The 17,353-nt window shown below is 37.0% G+C and overlaps 1 protein-coding gene across 4 annotated transcripts in view; it reads right to left on the bottom strand.

Annotated features, from left to right (window-relative positions):
- Positions 1 to 17,353, bottom strand: part of Pdfr (Pigment-dispersing factor receptor) — a 70,062-nt gene that overhangs the window by 32,202 nt on the left and 20,507 nt on the right. For 3 of the 4 annotated variants that reach the window (XM_065221218.1, XM_065221215.1, XM_065221217.1), the window contains exons 2-5: positions 4,699 to 4,806; positions 2,319 to 2,479; positions 2,137 to 2,240; positions 1,731 to 1,890 (exon numbers count right to left, since the gene is read on the bottom strand). In XM_065221218.1, the coding sequence (XP_065077290.1) occupies positions 1,731 to 1,890; positions 2,137 to 2,240; positions 2,319 to 2,479; positions 4,699 to 4,806 (533 nt within the window). The remainder of the gene's footprint in view (positions 1 to 1,730; positions 1,891 to 2,136; positions 2,241 to 2,318; positions 2,480 to 4,698; positions 4,807 to 17,353) is intronic. The other variant, XM_065221216.1, reaches the window with a different exon arrangement.

Genomic DNA, 17,353 nt, shown 5'->3' with positions numbered 1-17,353 from the left:
TTTTTCTACATACAATTTAAATGCACGAATGGTAATGAATTAAAAGAAGAGAACGGTGTTTCTTGCGAATACAGTACGTGTTTGCTAGCTGGGCTAAAAGTGCAGCCCAGTTAGCGAATTTCACTCACTATAACTTGACTGGCTTGTCAAACGTCAAAAAATACTGAGGTGAACTTCAATGGCTTGTTTGATCGACGTTAAAAAAAATTCACGTGCATTGAGTTGAAACAGTGAAATGTTTCTTAATGATATTTTCACTGCATGGCACGTGCGGGTTTAAATAGGCTTAACGCTTTCGCTGAATACGCTTTCTAGTCTTGATTTCAGTGTGAAATGAAAATAATTACAAACTTATTTATATTAGCACTTTACATTCCATTCGAATGCCCCTCACCAATTATGACAACGAAATGTCAAACTAAATATGACGTCTATTTTTGACGTATAACTGCTTTTTAACTGGGCTACAGCCGTGTAATTAGCTTGAATTAACTTAGATATTTTTGGGGAAAGCGCTGTTTTTACTATTTCCCGAATCCGCCCGCGAATTACTTTTTGGTTAAGCGTATTATCAGTATAATTTTATAGCGGAGCTGGGTCTCAAAATGAGTTCAAAGCAAAACAAATAATGGGATTAAAAGCAAATGTTTAATATGTAAGTAAAATGCAGGGTGACCAGTGATTCGGGAAACCGAGAAACCAGGCTGAAGCCGGGAATTTGAAGTCACCGGGAAAAAACCGCTTTTGAAGACGTCAACATATCATAGCCTAATTGGGATAGTTAGAAAGCGAAAACCCTGCTTGTTTCAATCTGATTCGATATTTGTATCAATAGCCTTGTATTTTAATATTTTTTTTTGTGTAAATGTATAAAACACAGAGCTTTTGCTAAGGAATAAACAGGTTTTAACCACAAATTCTAAAGAAAATGCTGATAAACATGAGACCGTATACACACTGAAACTTTCAACACTGAGAGAGGAGAAACTTCAAAATCATTCCTGAAGTAACTTCTAGATTCTAGCTGGAGCACTTCACTTTAAATTTTGTTATTAAGTCTAAAAAAACATGTTTCTAAGTGCACTGACCTAAACTTTTTCTATGGCGTTAATGGCATTTATGATAGCATTCATGTCAAATTGAAACATATTTTTTAGGCAGGATCTAGCCTGACCATCTGCTGTATAACGGGGTGAACTAGCCTACGGCTAAAAATCACGGTAAGAAAAAAAATAATGATAGCTATTGAAAATTAAAAAGGATTGTAAATAAATTATGTAAGTTGATTAGGACCCATGCATTAATTATGTCACGCTAAATCGAGGAGAAATTTACCCCCCCCCCCCTTATCGTGACGTTTTTCCTATACCTAATGCATTGCTTGTCTCTTAGACCCCCCCCCCCCCTAGGGCGTGACATAATATATGCATCAACCCTTATTGGTAAAACTATTTGCTTTGGATTGCCACTCTTTATTCTGTTCTGATTTAGCTCAATATGAGTACCATTTATATTTTACCGTTCTCAATTAAAAGCTTTCCAAGTCTGCACTCTTTTTGCATGCTCAGCATTCCTTCATAGAATGGAGATTCCGTTGGAGTCAAAATTGTATTGGAACACCCTAGAGTACCGTTGTCTTCGAAAAGCAAAAAATAGGTGTGCAGGACATCAAAAGTAAACAGCGAGTTGTATACATATGGTAGACATGAAGGGTTTCTGGTGCAGCTTACCGTGTTATCTATACCATGCCGAGAGCTTTCGTTACCGTATCCTTTGCTACCGCTTCGGATAATTGCTTGGTCGATGTACAATGTTAATCTAATTATCACTTGTATTACCATGGCCACGAAGAGATTTTTGTGAATCCGCGTTCTGTTGTTGCGCAGACTTCTGGAATAAACGGCAAGTGAAAGGAAAATCCGATTTATGTAAACTGTCTCTACCCTTACATGTGATTAGTCGGCAATGATATGTGATACACGGTTTGAGAGCTGTGATTCTCGTAAATGGGCTATGATTGGAATTGTACACACAAGTAAGCATGCCTATGATGAACATGAGATTGTTTAATACATTGAATTGATTGCAGTGATGATTTTTTTTATTTTCCTAACAGTTTGGATTTGAATAACCTACCGAAATCTGCAGAATATCACCAACGATACAATAAGCGCTGTTAATGAAAGACTGAATCCCACAATTTCTAGCGTCCGTGTCCGCTCGGCAATTACTATTTTAATCTGCATTGAGCATGCATGTAAAATGAAAGAGTGTCAGTCGTAAGATCTTCCCTCAAATAATAATTAAAGAAAACTTACATCTGCTTCATCGTTGCTACCTCCCGCGTAAAGTTTCCTGAACAGTTGAATAACTTCAGGACTGTAGCATGGTGTGTAGTTGGTCCATCCAAGTGAGTTAAGTGTGCTGCCTGGTTTACCTTCCCATCGTCCTTCGGCGCTGCATCTTCTTTCGGCAAACTCTGGAAGCAACAGTTGGATGAAAGAAAGGCAGCTGGATTAATTTAATAAGGGTTATAAAACCCAATGTTTATCATTTTCAACCCTATGTTAGTTTTATTAAGTGGTGAATTATCAAAAATATCAGAATATAAGCAAACGATCAAGACGGTTTACTGTAATAATAAGATATAATAATCAATTAGTTTGATCTCCTATTACAATTCTTCAATGCACGAAGTGTAAATATTTACATCTTTGAAAAATCTCAGGTAATGGTGACATTTTGATCTTTGAAAACAACACGAGTGAACACTTACTGCGTCAGGATCTATCATGATTACCTGAATTTTGTCATAAAACGTAAATTTTTACACTGTGTGCAGCGAAGAATACCTGAACAATTAGAACCAGAATTCAATGTGTCGTGCGAGTACCAGTATGTGTGTATCTTAGGGTGTGTTAAGTTTGTATGGTGGGACACAATCCTCTACTGTTAACTGCTTTTTCGAATTGAAATTCCTATCAACTGAATTTGAACGAATTTGGGTGTTATCTGGATTTACGAGGGAATTTTTATGTTAATACGGGAAACGGAAGAAAATTATTTATCTACTTAAAATTAAAAAAAAAACACATTGTTCAATTTTACCCATTGTTGAACATGAGATGAACTAGCCTTAGGCTAAAAATCTCTAAAATAAAGATTTTTAAAAAAACATTGTTGAATTTTAGAATGCAAAAACTATGCTAATAACTAAAGTTTGTCAAAGAATAACTTTAAAGACTGCAAAACTATTCGACTTAGGCTGACTGCACATTGAAATTACATTACATTCTCATTACATTGTACTTGTACACTAGGGTGGATCAACTTTACAACAATGCGTATTGAGGTCCCCAATTTGAACACATTTGGTTATAATTTCGAATTTTAATTTTTTTTACAGGAAAATGTACGGAAAACGGAACGATCCTATTAAATTGCTTACCAAAAATCCAAATATTGCTCAAATTTCACCAAGCCTTGGACTTGGATAGATAATACTATAAAAAACAACATTGTCAAAGACTGCAAATCGATTTGATCTTTGTACAAAATGTTACTTATCTTTCACTTTAGCCAAGTGATCCACGCGTACCTACAAGCTCATATATACGCCTGTAGGTATGCGCGGAGTATTATGTCTAAATTAATATAATATAATAACTTATTTTTTCTTAGAAGTTTAATCGATTTGCAGTCTTCGACAAAGTTATTTTGCATAGTATTCCCAATCTATTTCCGAGCATGTATGGTGAAATTTGAGCAATATTTAAATTTTTGGCAAGCAAATTAATAGCTTCGTTTCGTTTCCCATACAAAATTTAAAATTATCCCGCAAATCCAGATCTAACTCGGATCTAACCGGGTTCGTTCAAATTTGACACCGCTGATTGTTGACAAGCAAAACTGGTGGCCAATAGGCCACCGAGGTCCACATTCTCCATAAATACCACATACAAATAAACTGATTTCAGCATTCGCTTAAAGACCGAAGGTTTAGATCTATCTAATTTGCACAAAACTTTGGATTTTTTAATGCTGGCTTTTGAATTTACTTTCATTGGATATTGTAAACTCCAAAATGATAGAATCATTCTCATTTTACTTCAACATTGTTTTACCTAGTGGTAGATGTTTTTATGAGCAGCCAATCATTGCTCATAGAACCTTTACCTTAGGTGGTGAAGTGTAGCAGTTTGGTTATTCCGAAATCTAGTATTTGATTCCCCTTGCTCATAAAAGCCCACAGGATCTTAGTGGAGTAGTCGACTTTTCGAATGTTTGCATTGTCTTGCAACAAAGGCAAAATATGAGTTATTCTTACGGTATGCTTCAACCTCTGGCATTGCGGCCAGTGAGTGGCATACTTGCAAGTACATAACCACAATAGTTAGCTTTATACAAACTGTTCAACTTCCACGGTAGCTGGTTCAGTACGCTGGAGGATACAGCGTGACAGCGGCTTAAAGAGCATTGTTACTTGTTGCATAATTAGCGAAGTGGAAGTGATATTTTAATCCTTACATCACATTTCCTCGTTCAATTTATTTGCTGCATCGAATTGTTCGATTATTGCTTTCGTGTTATACAATCGGGATTGCTATTTGTGATAATAATTAAATCATAAATAAACGTTGTGCAAGGTAAACTGAACTACCCAGCACGATGACGGGAATTGGAGTAAGGGCTACTTACTGGTAGTATCTATTCCGTGGGCAGGAGGACATCTTTGTCGTATCGCTGTACCAGCGGGCGTTGGAGGCCAACATAGGATATTGTCCCATGTCCAATTGCAATAAGGAACTGAAAAAAATTGTGAAAATATTTGTGCTTTCATTAGATTATTTTCAATCAGGGGAGTAAAATGGAATTTAACCCAAATATTGAACTTAGCTGTGTGCAAAAGTTTGAAGGATCTATAATCATACTCAACCTAAAATAAAATAAAAGACTTCTTTATTCTTCGACAGCGTAGGAACAAATTGCTTTCAACAATCCACGTGTGCTATTAAACGGGTTCGGAAAACACGATAAGCTATTTATGTAATCCTGATGGGTGATGGTTATGAAACATGCTGCGCTTCGTAATGGCAAGTGCCACAAAAATTGACGTGCAGCGTGAAGCTTATTCCTACGTTCAACATTGCACTATGGGTCAGGAATGCAATCTAGCGGTACAAAATTAAAAACTCTGAATCCAAGAATTTTCGTGACTTGGTGTCTTGAACAAAGTTGCTTATTATGATGTGGACCATCTTTTGGCATAAAGAAATAGTTCAAAACTATTCCGTATAGATGGCGCCGAAATAAAAAAAAATACTCAAAAATCTAGAGACTTTATGTCTTCGACAAAGTTGTTTATCTCATAAAAATAAATAACTTGACACAAAATGTCAAAGTTCTACAGCTTACTGTTTCCGCGTTATTTGAAAAATAAGAAATAGAGGAAATGGCTCTAATGTTGGCCTATGGATCTAAGATTGAGCCCATCGCTAAAAATCTGCTATTTACCAGTTTTATCTAGATGAATGCGTCATTGGGACGGTACTTAAGGATATTTTTAGTCGCTATTGAAAATTTAGTCAATATCTGACATTACATCCATTTCCCCTATTTGTTTGTGTTTTTTTTTAATAATTCGTTTATTTTTCCAGGCTCATTTGCTGTAGCTTTGCGGAGCCGATATTCATTGTTTAGATAACCAAATTACTTCGGCTCGCCAAGACATCTCTAACAGGTATCGCGAGTTGTTTTCCTCGGGCCCCAAGGGATGTGGATAACTCATTCCCCTATTTGTTGAAAAAACTTATTTTCTAATCTATTTGAATATTTTCATTAACAACCATGATATTTTTTCCTGATGTAAATGTACTAAAGAATAAACTGATTTTTTCCAACAATTTCTACGAAAATGCTGAAAAGTTGTTCTACCAAAATGCTAAAATCTCAAAAACACTAAACCTGTTTGGTTTTATTTGTATTTCTTTTTTTTTTCTTCTGAAAATCTCAGGTTGCGACTTTTTGCGCTTTGCGAGATATTCAAATTTTAAAATTACAGCTTTTTTCATGTTTTTCAGCGTTTTCTGTAAAAATTTTGGTGCAAGTTATGCATTAGCAAACATTTAGTGTTAAGTGTATTTAAATCAGAATAAAATATAGAATTACCTGCTTGTTAATAACAATATCAAAAAGATTGGAAAACATTTTTTCCCAAATAACTTGAACTCAATAGGCTGGGGAATTTTGATGTTTATAAAAGAGTTGTTTATTTTGTTGAGATGAGTAACTCTGTCCAAGACGTCTCCAGAATGTCAGAATAAAAAGTTAGATTTTGGCACCATCTATGCACCATCACCACCATTGAACTATCTGTTAATGTCAATACATGGAACTAATTATTGTGAGAAACTTTGCTCAGATATCAAGTCACGAAATTGCTTCGTTTCGGAGTTATTAATGTTGTCCCGCTAGATTGCCTTCCTGGTCCATAGTGCACTGTGCTTTGTCGTAAAATAAGTATTGTACTTGTCAATGCCCAATGTTTCCGTTTGTTAGTGCAGTGGCCCTCAACCCACTAAATCATTAAAGCCAAATTTCAAATTTGATCCGCAAAGCTTATTTCAGTGCCAACATTTCAAAGGGGCGTAATTGCTTTTGTAAACAATGGCTTTAGTCGTCAATTTGTCGCGAATAAAAGCTCACCTCTCCAAAATAACAATGCTAACTTGTAGAGAAAACATTCCTCTACCTGTTGGTGTCATTATTTTTCATGAGTGAGCTTTTATTTGCGAAAGCCATTGTTCCAATGCAATTACGCCCCTTTGAAATGTTGGCACAGATTTGTATAAACGCAACAGGGATATTCATTTTTTTTTGTATTTTCAAATTATAGTCACTTTAATTCTCTAAAATCTCCATAATAAAGCTTTAAAAAAACTTTAACTCTCTTGGTTTTATTCTGTTAGCTCTATATTGTTCAGCCCGCTTTTGAATGGGGTATATACAAAGAACTAGCACAATAACTGTTGATTTTCTCAACGAATATGTTGACAATGGTGTAAAACAAAACAAAACGTTACTAAGCCACATTTCGATGATTGCAAATGATCATTAGTGTAGTTTAAACCGTTTTTCTGAAATATCGAAATGCGGACCGAGTATGCTCACCTTGATCTATTCTATTATAAAACAGTATGATCAAATTAATACGATGTTTCGATTTTCGTTTTAAAAATAAACAAAGAAATTAAGTTTTAGAGTAACAAAACATTCAAACAATAAATAAATGTAATAAAACTTGAAAACATAAATCAAGTTTCAATGATCCAAACCGTAGAGTTCGCTTCTTATTACTAATGATTTTTTTAAATATAACATATACCGTAAACAAAGAGAAAGTTGGTCAATTTTTACTGATAAACCTGAATATTTTTCAAACCACATGTTTGACTCACAAACAAATGATGTCCTAATGTATGAATTTAGTTTATAAATTGCCTGATTTGTTTATATTTTAAAAACCAATAACGCTGGTAGATCCCTTTTTACTGGTATAATATATACCTTCGAACCCTACACTAATAAAAATTAAATGCTATTTTTTATTTTTCCCACACATTAATTTTTGCAATGTGATAAACAAATGATATATATGTGTCGGACACATAGTTCTTATGTGTAGACATAAAATTCATGTGTAACCACACATACTATTCATTTGACTCATAAATTTCATGTGTACTTCTGAGTGGATTCTGGTTATGTGTGAACACATTATAATCATGTGGAATTTCACATGGAAATTCGCCAATAAAAAAGTGTCGAATTTTATAAGTGTAGTCATGACAACTTCAAACTAAGGGAACAGGATTTTTCAGTAATCAAAGGAACACATTTCAGTCCTTGTTACTTTTTATGCCTTTTCAATGGTGACAAGACTCGGAAAAGTAGTCGCAATGCCTATTGAATTCTAAAGTTAATTTAAATCAAATTTAAAATTAAAATGAAAATTTCTTGAAAAAAGGAATATTTTTCCATAAGTTTCACTGGGTCAATTACTCACCGCTTATCTACTATAGTGTAAGGTAAAAGTGATCGTTGCTGATATGTCTTAATGAACTCGGAGGCAAGTTGCGTATCAAATGGACTTATCGTATCTTAATTATCCTAACCGTATTTTATAAAATTATATGTACGCGTCCGGGAGGTAAAAGAAAAATTGTTTGATAAATTTGATGCTTGCATTTCGCTGTTTATAATGTATTGTGATTCAAAGAGTTTGATGGTGGTGGAGATTTTATGGTGGTGGGTTTTGCATAAAGAAGAGTGCCATGCTCCCTGTTTATGTGTTTTATGTGGTTGTGTATATTTTTTTTCCTTTAATTTCCTTTCAAAATTTTCCAAAATTTGTTTAAGGTTCTGTTGATTCTGCCATGGTGAGCTTGACCTCGATCACGCGTGATCTATTTTGCGGTTTTAATTAAAACATAAGAAAAGCGATACTGTCGGTAAGGTGTTCACCCGAATGCAAGAACATAGTTGAGTCTTGTGGGGGAAAAGACATTACGATTTATCCCAAGCTACTATTGTAGAAAATCGTAACTGATAGATCTTGGGCGCAGAACGCTTCGGAATGTTTAGAAAAATAGGACGCACGCTTGATCAAGTGTGGGATACATTGAAAGGTGTACCGTTTAAAATCCATACACACTCAAATTACTCTAACTTTTGATCCGTTGAGTAAAATTAATTGAAATTTTGCGTAGACATAGTTCAATGTGTATTGTTTACACTCTGTGAGTTGATTTCATCAGGTGCGCAAAAGTTTTCAAAATGGCGACGAAAGAACAGTGTGTGCGCGAAAAAGTTTTGCACGAGTACTTTGAGAATAAGGATCTGTCGTATCGTGTCGTCGGAAAAAAAAGTCGTGAATTCCACGGTGTCTGGTATCATAAAACGGTTCGAAGAACGTCTGACTGTTGGCCGGAAGCGAACATCCGTCAGGTCAACGAGAACGATAACAAACGCGTGGTTAGGGCCTTTAAAAAGTTGCATGTGAGCAAGACAAGGTCCGACAATCTTCTGGCCGGATTTTACATCATGCCACTACACGAAAGACGTGCTATAGTGGTATAAGGCGAATGATGTAAAATACTGGGCCTTCATAATGAATCTTCTAAACCGACCTAAAGTGGTGACGAAAGCACAATCGATAAAAAAACTGTCGATTCTGAGGTCGTGCAGAACCTTATGGCTGAGGTTAAAACCAAGGTTCTCCGCATTCGGATGTATAGGCGAAATAAATTAAATGAATGATGCTAAAACTAACTTTAATTGTTTCTTTTTACTTTCCGAAGATTTGGTGATAATCGGATAAAAACTCGAATTTTGAGATGATGATGATGATGATGATGATGGTCCCACCTCTTACCCCATACAAAGGTTTGAGCTGGACGATTTATCTTTAAGATAATTAAATATGACAATTTAACCAGGTTTGCAAACAAAATCGAACTGGTTACAGTTATAGATATAAATACCCTCTAGAGTTAACAGTTGCTTCACAGCGATATAAATGTGGAAAAGCTCAGGCGTCCACCTCTTAGTTCGCCTTTTTGTCCACCTTAAATATTCATAAGTATTACAAGCAATCAAGAGTTAATGAACAATCAACAAAGCATCCTATTACACTAGCAACCCCGCAATCTGATGCTATCATAATTTTCAGCAATGTCAGAAATGCTCACGAACCCCCCAACAATTGCCAGAAAACTTACTACTAACTCAAGGTACCTTCCAAATAGTTGAAGCCATTTTTTTTTATCAAATTTTAATTTTAATTCTCTGTATCCGTAATACGCGTGCGAGGCTCAAACCTTTGTAGACTACTTTTTTTTTAATCTGCTTTTAAACTATTAATATTTGGAAAATCCATCATCACCCTCGTGGCGAATGAATTTTGAGTGTGCGGATTTTAAACGGTACAACCTTTATTGACTGCTTTCGTAAACGTAATTTCATTTGAATAGCTTGTTTAACCAGGGCCGAGACCAGGGCCTAAAAAATCGTCACGTTGGTTTTGATAGCCCGAACAATGCGTAAAGAGTGGAGAAACATTGAACGTCGCGTGAAAGTGAAACTTAGTGAAGCTTAAGCGCTTTTTTCGTAGCTTTTAGTTTTCAGATTTGAAAGATCGTCGGTAGCAGTGACATGACAAAAGTAACAAGGACTAAGATGTGTTCTGTAACTTGCGTGTTACAATTTATCCCGTTGTGTGTAGTTTTGCCGCCGAGTGTAATTTAGCTGTGTTTCACACGAGCGTGTTCATTGCACGGCCGGCGACATATTCACCACTATGCCTTCGTGTATAATTTTAATTTGTAAATTTTACACGTTATTTTATTCGGTTTTTACGTTGTTAGTTTAGCTAGACAGGGAAAAAATTATCGTTTTAGATTGTATCGCGTCCAAAATAAAGTTAGGTCCCAAAAGAAGGCGAAATCATAAAAAAGCAACATAAATGTATTGAGCGCGGTTGCAGGGGCGATGGCGGTTTTGTTTTTGTTTTGTGACGTTGTGAAAGAACCAAAGAGAACAATTCGAGCCACGGTGGAGTCTACGCGGGTTTTCGTTCGGAGACGTTTTTTTTCCCTTGGTGTCGAGAAAACGGACTTTACATGGGAAAAGTTTGCCCAGAAACACTGCGGTGTCTGCCGGGGTTGCCTACGGCGAGTAGGCAATCCGGTGATTCGTCACCAACGTTGCCGGGGGGGGGGGGGGGTTCCAACAGACGAGCCCAGCTCATCTCCCCCGCTAAGTGTTAAGGACAGCTGCTAAGCAGCCAAAGAAGCAAACCGCTCAGCACAGTCCGTGCTTTGTAGCAGCAGAACCGCCGCCAGACCGTCATCGAAGGGCCCCAGCGAACAGCAGCAGCAACAGCGAGGAGGAGAAGATAAGTAGCGAATAGACGTCTAAAATTGAATTTTCTTTTTGTTGTTTAGCCACACCCAAATCCGAGCGACTTTGATGGAAGTACCCTTGCACGAGGCCGCCAGCTATAGGCTGGCAGGTAATCCAAGACTTACAGTTGCTTTGATTACTGAAAAATCCTGTTCCCCTAGTTTGAAGTAGTCAAGGCTAGAAATCGGTGGTAAATCTTACATCCCTAACGTACCACGAAAAGGTGATCTACCCACATTACGGGGCATGCTTACATGCGTTTATGCTTACTGAGCAGAACATCTCGAGTCTAATCTCAGGCTCATCCACATTCAAGATTCGTCAATCTTTTTTTTTTTGTTAATATGACTACGTGGTAATAACAGCATCTCGATGATTGAAAAGGAGCTTGTTTGCCTATTGGCAAACGTTTTTGCTTACTGAGCAGACGAACTGTGGATTAAATTCCAAGCTCCTATGATCGTTAGGACATTAATTAAGCTCATCGTTTACCAAATCGAACCCTGCTGCACACCCAACCCCTCAACATCCCAGTGATTCCTCGTGGAAATGCAGAGGACTCCTCGGCTTCCACCAAAGTGAATGTCACGTCAACACATTCATACCTATTCCTTTCTTGACCTGCGTATGGGCGCGGCCGGTGCTGGAATGGCCTAATTTGAGAATTCTAGATTTTACACATTGAGGATAAATTCTACAGAGTAGCAACCATGGGTGGTCAATCATGCTCATGTTCATGCTTTGTTAATTTTTTTTAAAAATTAATATAAGATTTTAAATATATAAAAATATTTAATATTCAATATTTGTCAGTTCGTTTTCAGCTGGGGACACAGCAGCAGTTGTATCCAGTGTCAGATTTAAGGGGCCCAGGACAGCTAACCTTCGGCCCGCGATTGTATTTTTCCTGCTACCAAATAAAATATATTTGAAAAAAATCAGAAGAAAATGAAAATCTACATTTAGCTGCAAAAACAAATGAAAAAGTATAACTACTGTGATCTGGGGGAAAATTGATCACTAGGGTAAAATTGGAAGGTTGGTGATATATATCAAGAGAAATCTTGATAGCATTACATTATGGCACTCCAATGATAGCTTTGACGAGTTTTTCTCGAAAATGTTTTTTTTTTTTATTATAGTCACTTCAACGCTCTTGGGTCATTCGTGATTTGTCCGGGGGTGAGATTTGAACTCGTGACTTTAGCGTGAGAGGTATGGATGCTAACCACTACGCCGAGGTCACCCTCACTCTTAAAAAGATGATTTTCTTGCATAACTTCTAATTTTATTTAATTGACGTTCAAAAGCATTCAATATCAGTTTTCAAACATACGAATCATAGGGTTGGAACAATTGTTGTCCAATGTTATATTGTAAACAAATTCGGTCGCTATCCCATACAAAAATCCAACATGGCTGTATCATGAATTTCACACATTAGAACAACTGGACAGTAAGCATGCATAAGGGCCTATACGCGATGATCGATTCTCTTCGTCGATTTTCTCTTTTGTTAATAACTCGCTAGATTTAACGTTTCTCGGTGCGTTTGCTGTTGCTTTTGATAGCCAATACAACCTGTTACTACTCTGCATTGAATAAATTCTAGAAAATTGTTTCGCCTAGCTGTAGCAATGCAAAGAGAAAATCGATGAAGAGAATCGATCGTCGCGTATTCGCCCTTATGAATGCTCACTGTCGAACTATATGTAGTCACTTGGTCGGTGGTTCGTCGGTCCGATGATTCGATGCTCCATACATTGCTGCATAACTCTGAACAATTAATTTTCCATTATGATGATGGAAAGCAGTCGAGCGCATGTAAAACGTGCATATATCAAGCTGAACATTGCATTAGGTCCTAAGTAACATTGATCGATTCTCTTCGTCGACTTTCTCTTTCGTTAATAACTTGAGCACATAACCGTTTCTTGTTGTGTTTGTCGTTTTAGATGCTAGATAAAAGCTTCTGTTATCGATATGTGTGTTGAAAATAGCTGGGAATGTCTTTACATGGCCGTGGGGATACAAAGAGAAAGTCGAAGAAGAGAATCTGTCAATGTTACTTAGGACCTAATGCAATGTTCAGCTTGATATGGATGTGGAAAAAGAAATTCCCTCATCGTTGTACATATTTTCTAAACTGGATCGAAGTAACAAAAACGTGTGCTTTTTTGGAAAGCTTGGAAGCACCCAGAAAAGCAACAACTGGACGAAGAACGAAAGCAGAAAAAAGAAAGCGCGACCAGGACGAGTATCGGAGGGTAAGCAGTTTGGATACTAGTTCTTACCAGGCTTGTAATTGCTCATTACAGCTAAAATGCTATTTTTCGAAATTATGAAGCTATGAGATAATAAAATAATAATTATTTAAGTTGTAAGAATCAAGAAGAGGTGGAAAAGTTTGTGGTTGACATTTAAAATCTGTCAATTTTGCTTTCAGAAGGTCACAACTAGCGATTTTATGATCGCTGATTGCTCGCTCATCGCGTTGCTCATCGTTACAGCTAATCGCTATTGTGACCCTCTGAAAGCTAAATTGACAGGTTTTATGTGTCATACACACACTTTATCTTCTCTTCTTGCATCTTGTAATTAACAATTATCATTAAAATATCTCATAACTTCATAAATCCGAAAAAAATAATTTTAGCTGTAATGAGCATTTGCAAACTTGTTTCCAAAAGTGGTATTGGTTTGAGTGGGCGTACTTTGGTTCGCGTGTAAAGGGCCTTAGAAAGTTTGTTTACTAATGCTTTTGTGCCTTTATCAAATGTTATGCCTGAATGGGGGAGGTAGCTCATCGATTCTTCCGGTTCGCCTCCTAGCATCGTGCTATAAGGTACCAGGCGATAACCAGGGTAGTTGATCGATAGCTCGATGACGTCATTTCGTTGGCGTCTGCAATGGGAAATTCTCATAGCAGGCGTTGACGATGGGACGTTGTCGAGTTGTTGAATAGCAACTATCGTGGTAACTCACCGATTACCTGTCGATCTGCCAAATTTGGAAAGACGTCTGCATTGAATTGTCTCATATAATAATATTCCGTCCACTATATCACAAGAAATTGCGAGTAGCTGAGTGGAAAGGAGATAAGTTAAGCATTGGGTACAGGACCAAGTCTCCCCTGGGTGGTGCAAGAAGATGAGCGCAATAGAATCATCAAGTTGCCATAAGGCACGGAATGAGACTATTGCATGGCTGGGTAGTCAAAGTCTTCCATACGCTAGTCATTTCAGGTGGATTAGAACAGGTTTAGGTTTAGGGTGGGCGTTGGCCAGATTTGGATTTTTCAGATATAATCCTAAATAGGACCTAGATTATTTAATACACTAGTAACCTCAACTTCTAAAATAATAGTAGTTACAGTGCCGCATTATCTAACTACCACTGCCTGCAACTAATGTTGGAGGGGTCAGCAGGGCTGATTACGGATCAAAACTAACATAACTCTAACACTGAAATGATCCCGAAACTAACGCTCATTCATTGCACTTTGAGTCATAAAGTAGTTTTATTTATTTTCCTACTAATCTATCTCTGTGTGGGTCTCGGCGGGGAGGGGGTTTCGCTGAGATCTCGGCGGGAGTGACATTTGATGCCGAGTCTCGGATAATGCCTTTTCTAATAATCTGCCTACGTTTCTTTTATTTGTTATCTACTTCATCCCTTTTTTATTTGTCTGCTCTTCTTTCCTCTTCTCTTCTTTTGTTTTGTTTGTTTACATATAACTAATACTAATACCTCCTTGTTTTCTCTCTAATTTGTCTACTATGTCCCACCATCACGATGAGAGATGAGCTACCGTACATGGTACACGCTCATATACACTCCCAAAATAGTATGCCGCAAGTAAGTATATCACAGAGGCAACTAAAGATCCAGAAACGAAAACCGATAACGCTGAAGATAATGAGCTGTGGTGATTTATATGACTAAATAGTATTATTTATTTATACTAACCTAAACACAACGTAGGGTGACCCAAATCCAAACGATCACTAACCAAAATAATAGACTTATCTTTTTTCAGCAGCACTACACCAGCCAGCAAAGTTCAACAATCCATCGTTGCTTATGCCTTTGTTGTCGTTTAGAACCAGTTTTGCGAGGTAGGCGACGATTGTGCGTATTTCTCGCGTAACTTTTGAAAAGAGCCTATTTATAGCCTGAACAATACGTAAAGAGCAAATTGAAACATTGAACGTCGCGTGAAAGTGGAACTTAATGAAGGCCTAAGTACTTTTTCGTAGTTTTTAGTTTTCGGATTTGAAAGATCGTCGGTTACAGTGTCCTGCTTACTGAGCAGAAAAACGCGGTCCCAGGTCCTTACATATCAAAGAGATTTATGGTAAAATCGCTTGTGTATCGTGTATTTTGCGAAACTCGTTGTTGTCGTTGGTTCCGGGTTTGAATGGATACAAAAATTTGAGCAACGGTATTATGTGATATGATGGGCTCGGTGGCCTTAGAGCAACCGTTTTTGCTTACTGAGCAGAACATCATGAGTCTAATCCCAGGCCCATCCACATTCAAGATTCGTCAATCGTTTTATTTGTTAATATGACTACATGGTAATAACATTTCCGTATCACAAATTTGCTCACCGAGTTCCCTTTTTTTTGCCGTTCGACGACATCGGGAATGCGCTCCCGGATATATTGATTTGGTGAGTACGTTCCAGTTGAGGATTGTTCTTGTACATTTCTCGATTGCATTTTCGAGGGGACGTGTCTGCTTTTGTGGGCAGTGCGTTTGATGGTCGGTTTGGTAGTATCCTTTTAAATATAATGTCTCATGTCCAAATAACCTCGATTTTCGGTCTATTGATTCAATACTTTAGTATTATATTTTCAAAACATACAATGATGCATTATGTCATTTCATGGCACATAAAACAAAAAGTGTGTGTATAGGGCCCAATAATCTAGGTTATTTGTATTTTGTAAAACATCTTTATTTTTTATTATATTTTTATTTTATTACATATTTTATATACATTATATATTACATGATTATATATAAATTCATAATGTAAATTACAATAACTACTGGGACGGGAGGGAGCATCAGGGCATCATTGAAGTTGTAACTGGACAATGGAGTGGAGTGCCAACCGGAGTCTAGGAGGGAATGTGTACAGTCATTTTAGATAGTTACATTTCACTCCAACAGTTGCAATGAATTTGACGCGCTCTTCTTAAACAAATCATCCCGTGGAAAGCTTAACATGCATTGCGAATTTCGTTATTCATTTTGTTGGATCATATTGTTGGAAGGAGATTCTCTTATTCCCGCGGGTTTCGCGTAAGTGCCTCTGCTTACGGGCCCGTCCAACCCTTTTTGGCCCTTCATACAGCAGTATGTTGAATTCAGAATGATGACGGAATTTGATCTTGCTGTTGAGTGGAGCCGCATGCAGGGCAGACCCAAGCTAGGATGGTGGCTACTTACATACATACATACATTATCAAATGTTATGCCTGAATTGATCTAATTTATTACCCTCTTTTTTATTTATTGATTGAAAAAAACAATTAATCGGCTCCGTAGAATTTTATAAAAATTTGAGCCTATGCGTTCATTTGAATGGAAAAAAATATATTTAGAAGTTAACTTTTATGCCTTTTAGAAGAATCTGATGGTAAAATATCTACAAAAATTGTGATTTGCGAAAATTTAAAAATAAAAAAAAATAGTTCAAAATACACGTAAATGTATGAAATTCACATAAGTTTTTCCAATAAAATAATGATTATGCTACTAAACCCTTCATTTAAATTTGATTTTAGATTCGGGTTCAACGACCCAACTAATGTAAAATAAGTAATTTAGCCTAACACAGCACCATAATCGATGCTGATTATGATCGGATTTTGAGCAACATTTAAAAGTTGCATATTTCATCACTTCCACAAAATTGTACGTTTAATGCGACAGACTGCATCGTTTATCAGGAAAATAATTTCAAAAGTACTACTTAAAACTACATAGTGAAATGCAAATCAAATTATCTCATTAGCAGCGCCGGTGGTGTAGTGGTAAAAGTGACTGCTTCTCACTCCAAAGGGCCTGCGTTCAATCCCAGTCGGCGCCGTCTTAGGCATAAAATCTTTGATCACGCCTTCCTTAGGAAGGGAAGTAAAGCCGGTGGACCCCGGTCCATGGATGGGTCGATAGATAGGATCCTGGGTGGGAGCTGCCTCCCTAGCGTCGGTAGCATTGGTACTCAGTACGGAAAACAAGATCGACGGATAACAAATCAAGGAACAAAACAAAAACTATCGCATTGAACATCGAACATTCAACGGTGTAGTGATTAACGGTACTATTCAAGATGTTACCGTTTGGGTACTTTGCCCTATGGAAAAAGCTCGAGCAGAGC

The sequence above is a fragment of the Ochlerotatus camptorhynchus genome, unplaced genomic scaffold (assembly GCF_037179485.1).
Source record: "Ochlerotatus camptorhynchus isolate MF236.1 unplaced genomic scaffold, CSIRO-AGI_Acam_v1.1 ptg000140l, whole genome shotgun sequence".
Classification (NCBI taxonomy): domain Eukaryota; kingdom Metazoa; phylum Arthropoda; class Insecta; order Diptera; family Culicidae; genus Ochlerotatus; species Ochlerotatus camptorhynchus.
This window is presented reverse-complemented; position numbering and strand designations above follow the sequence as displayed.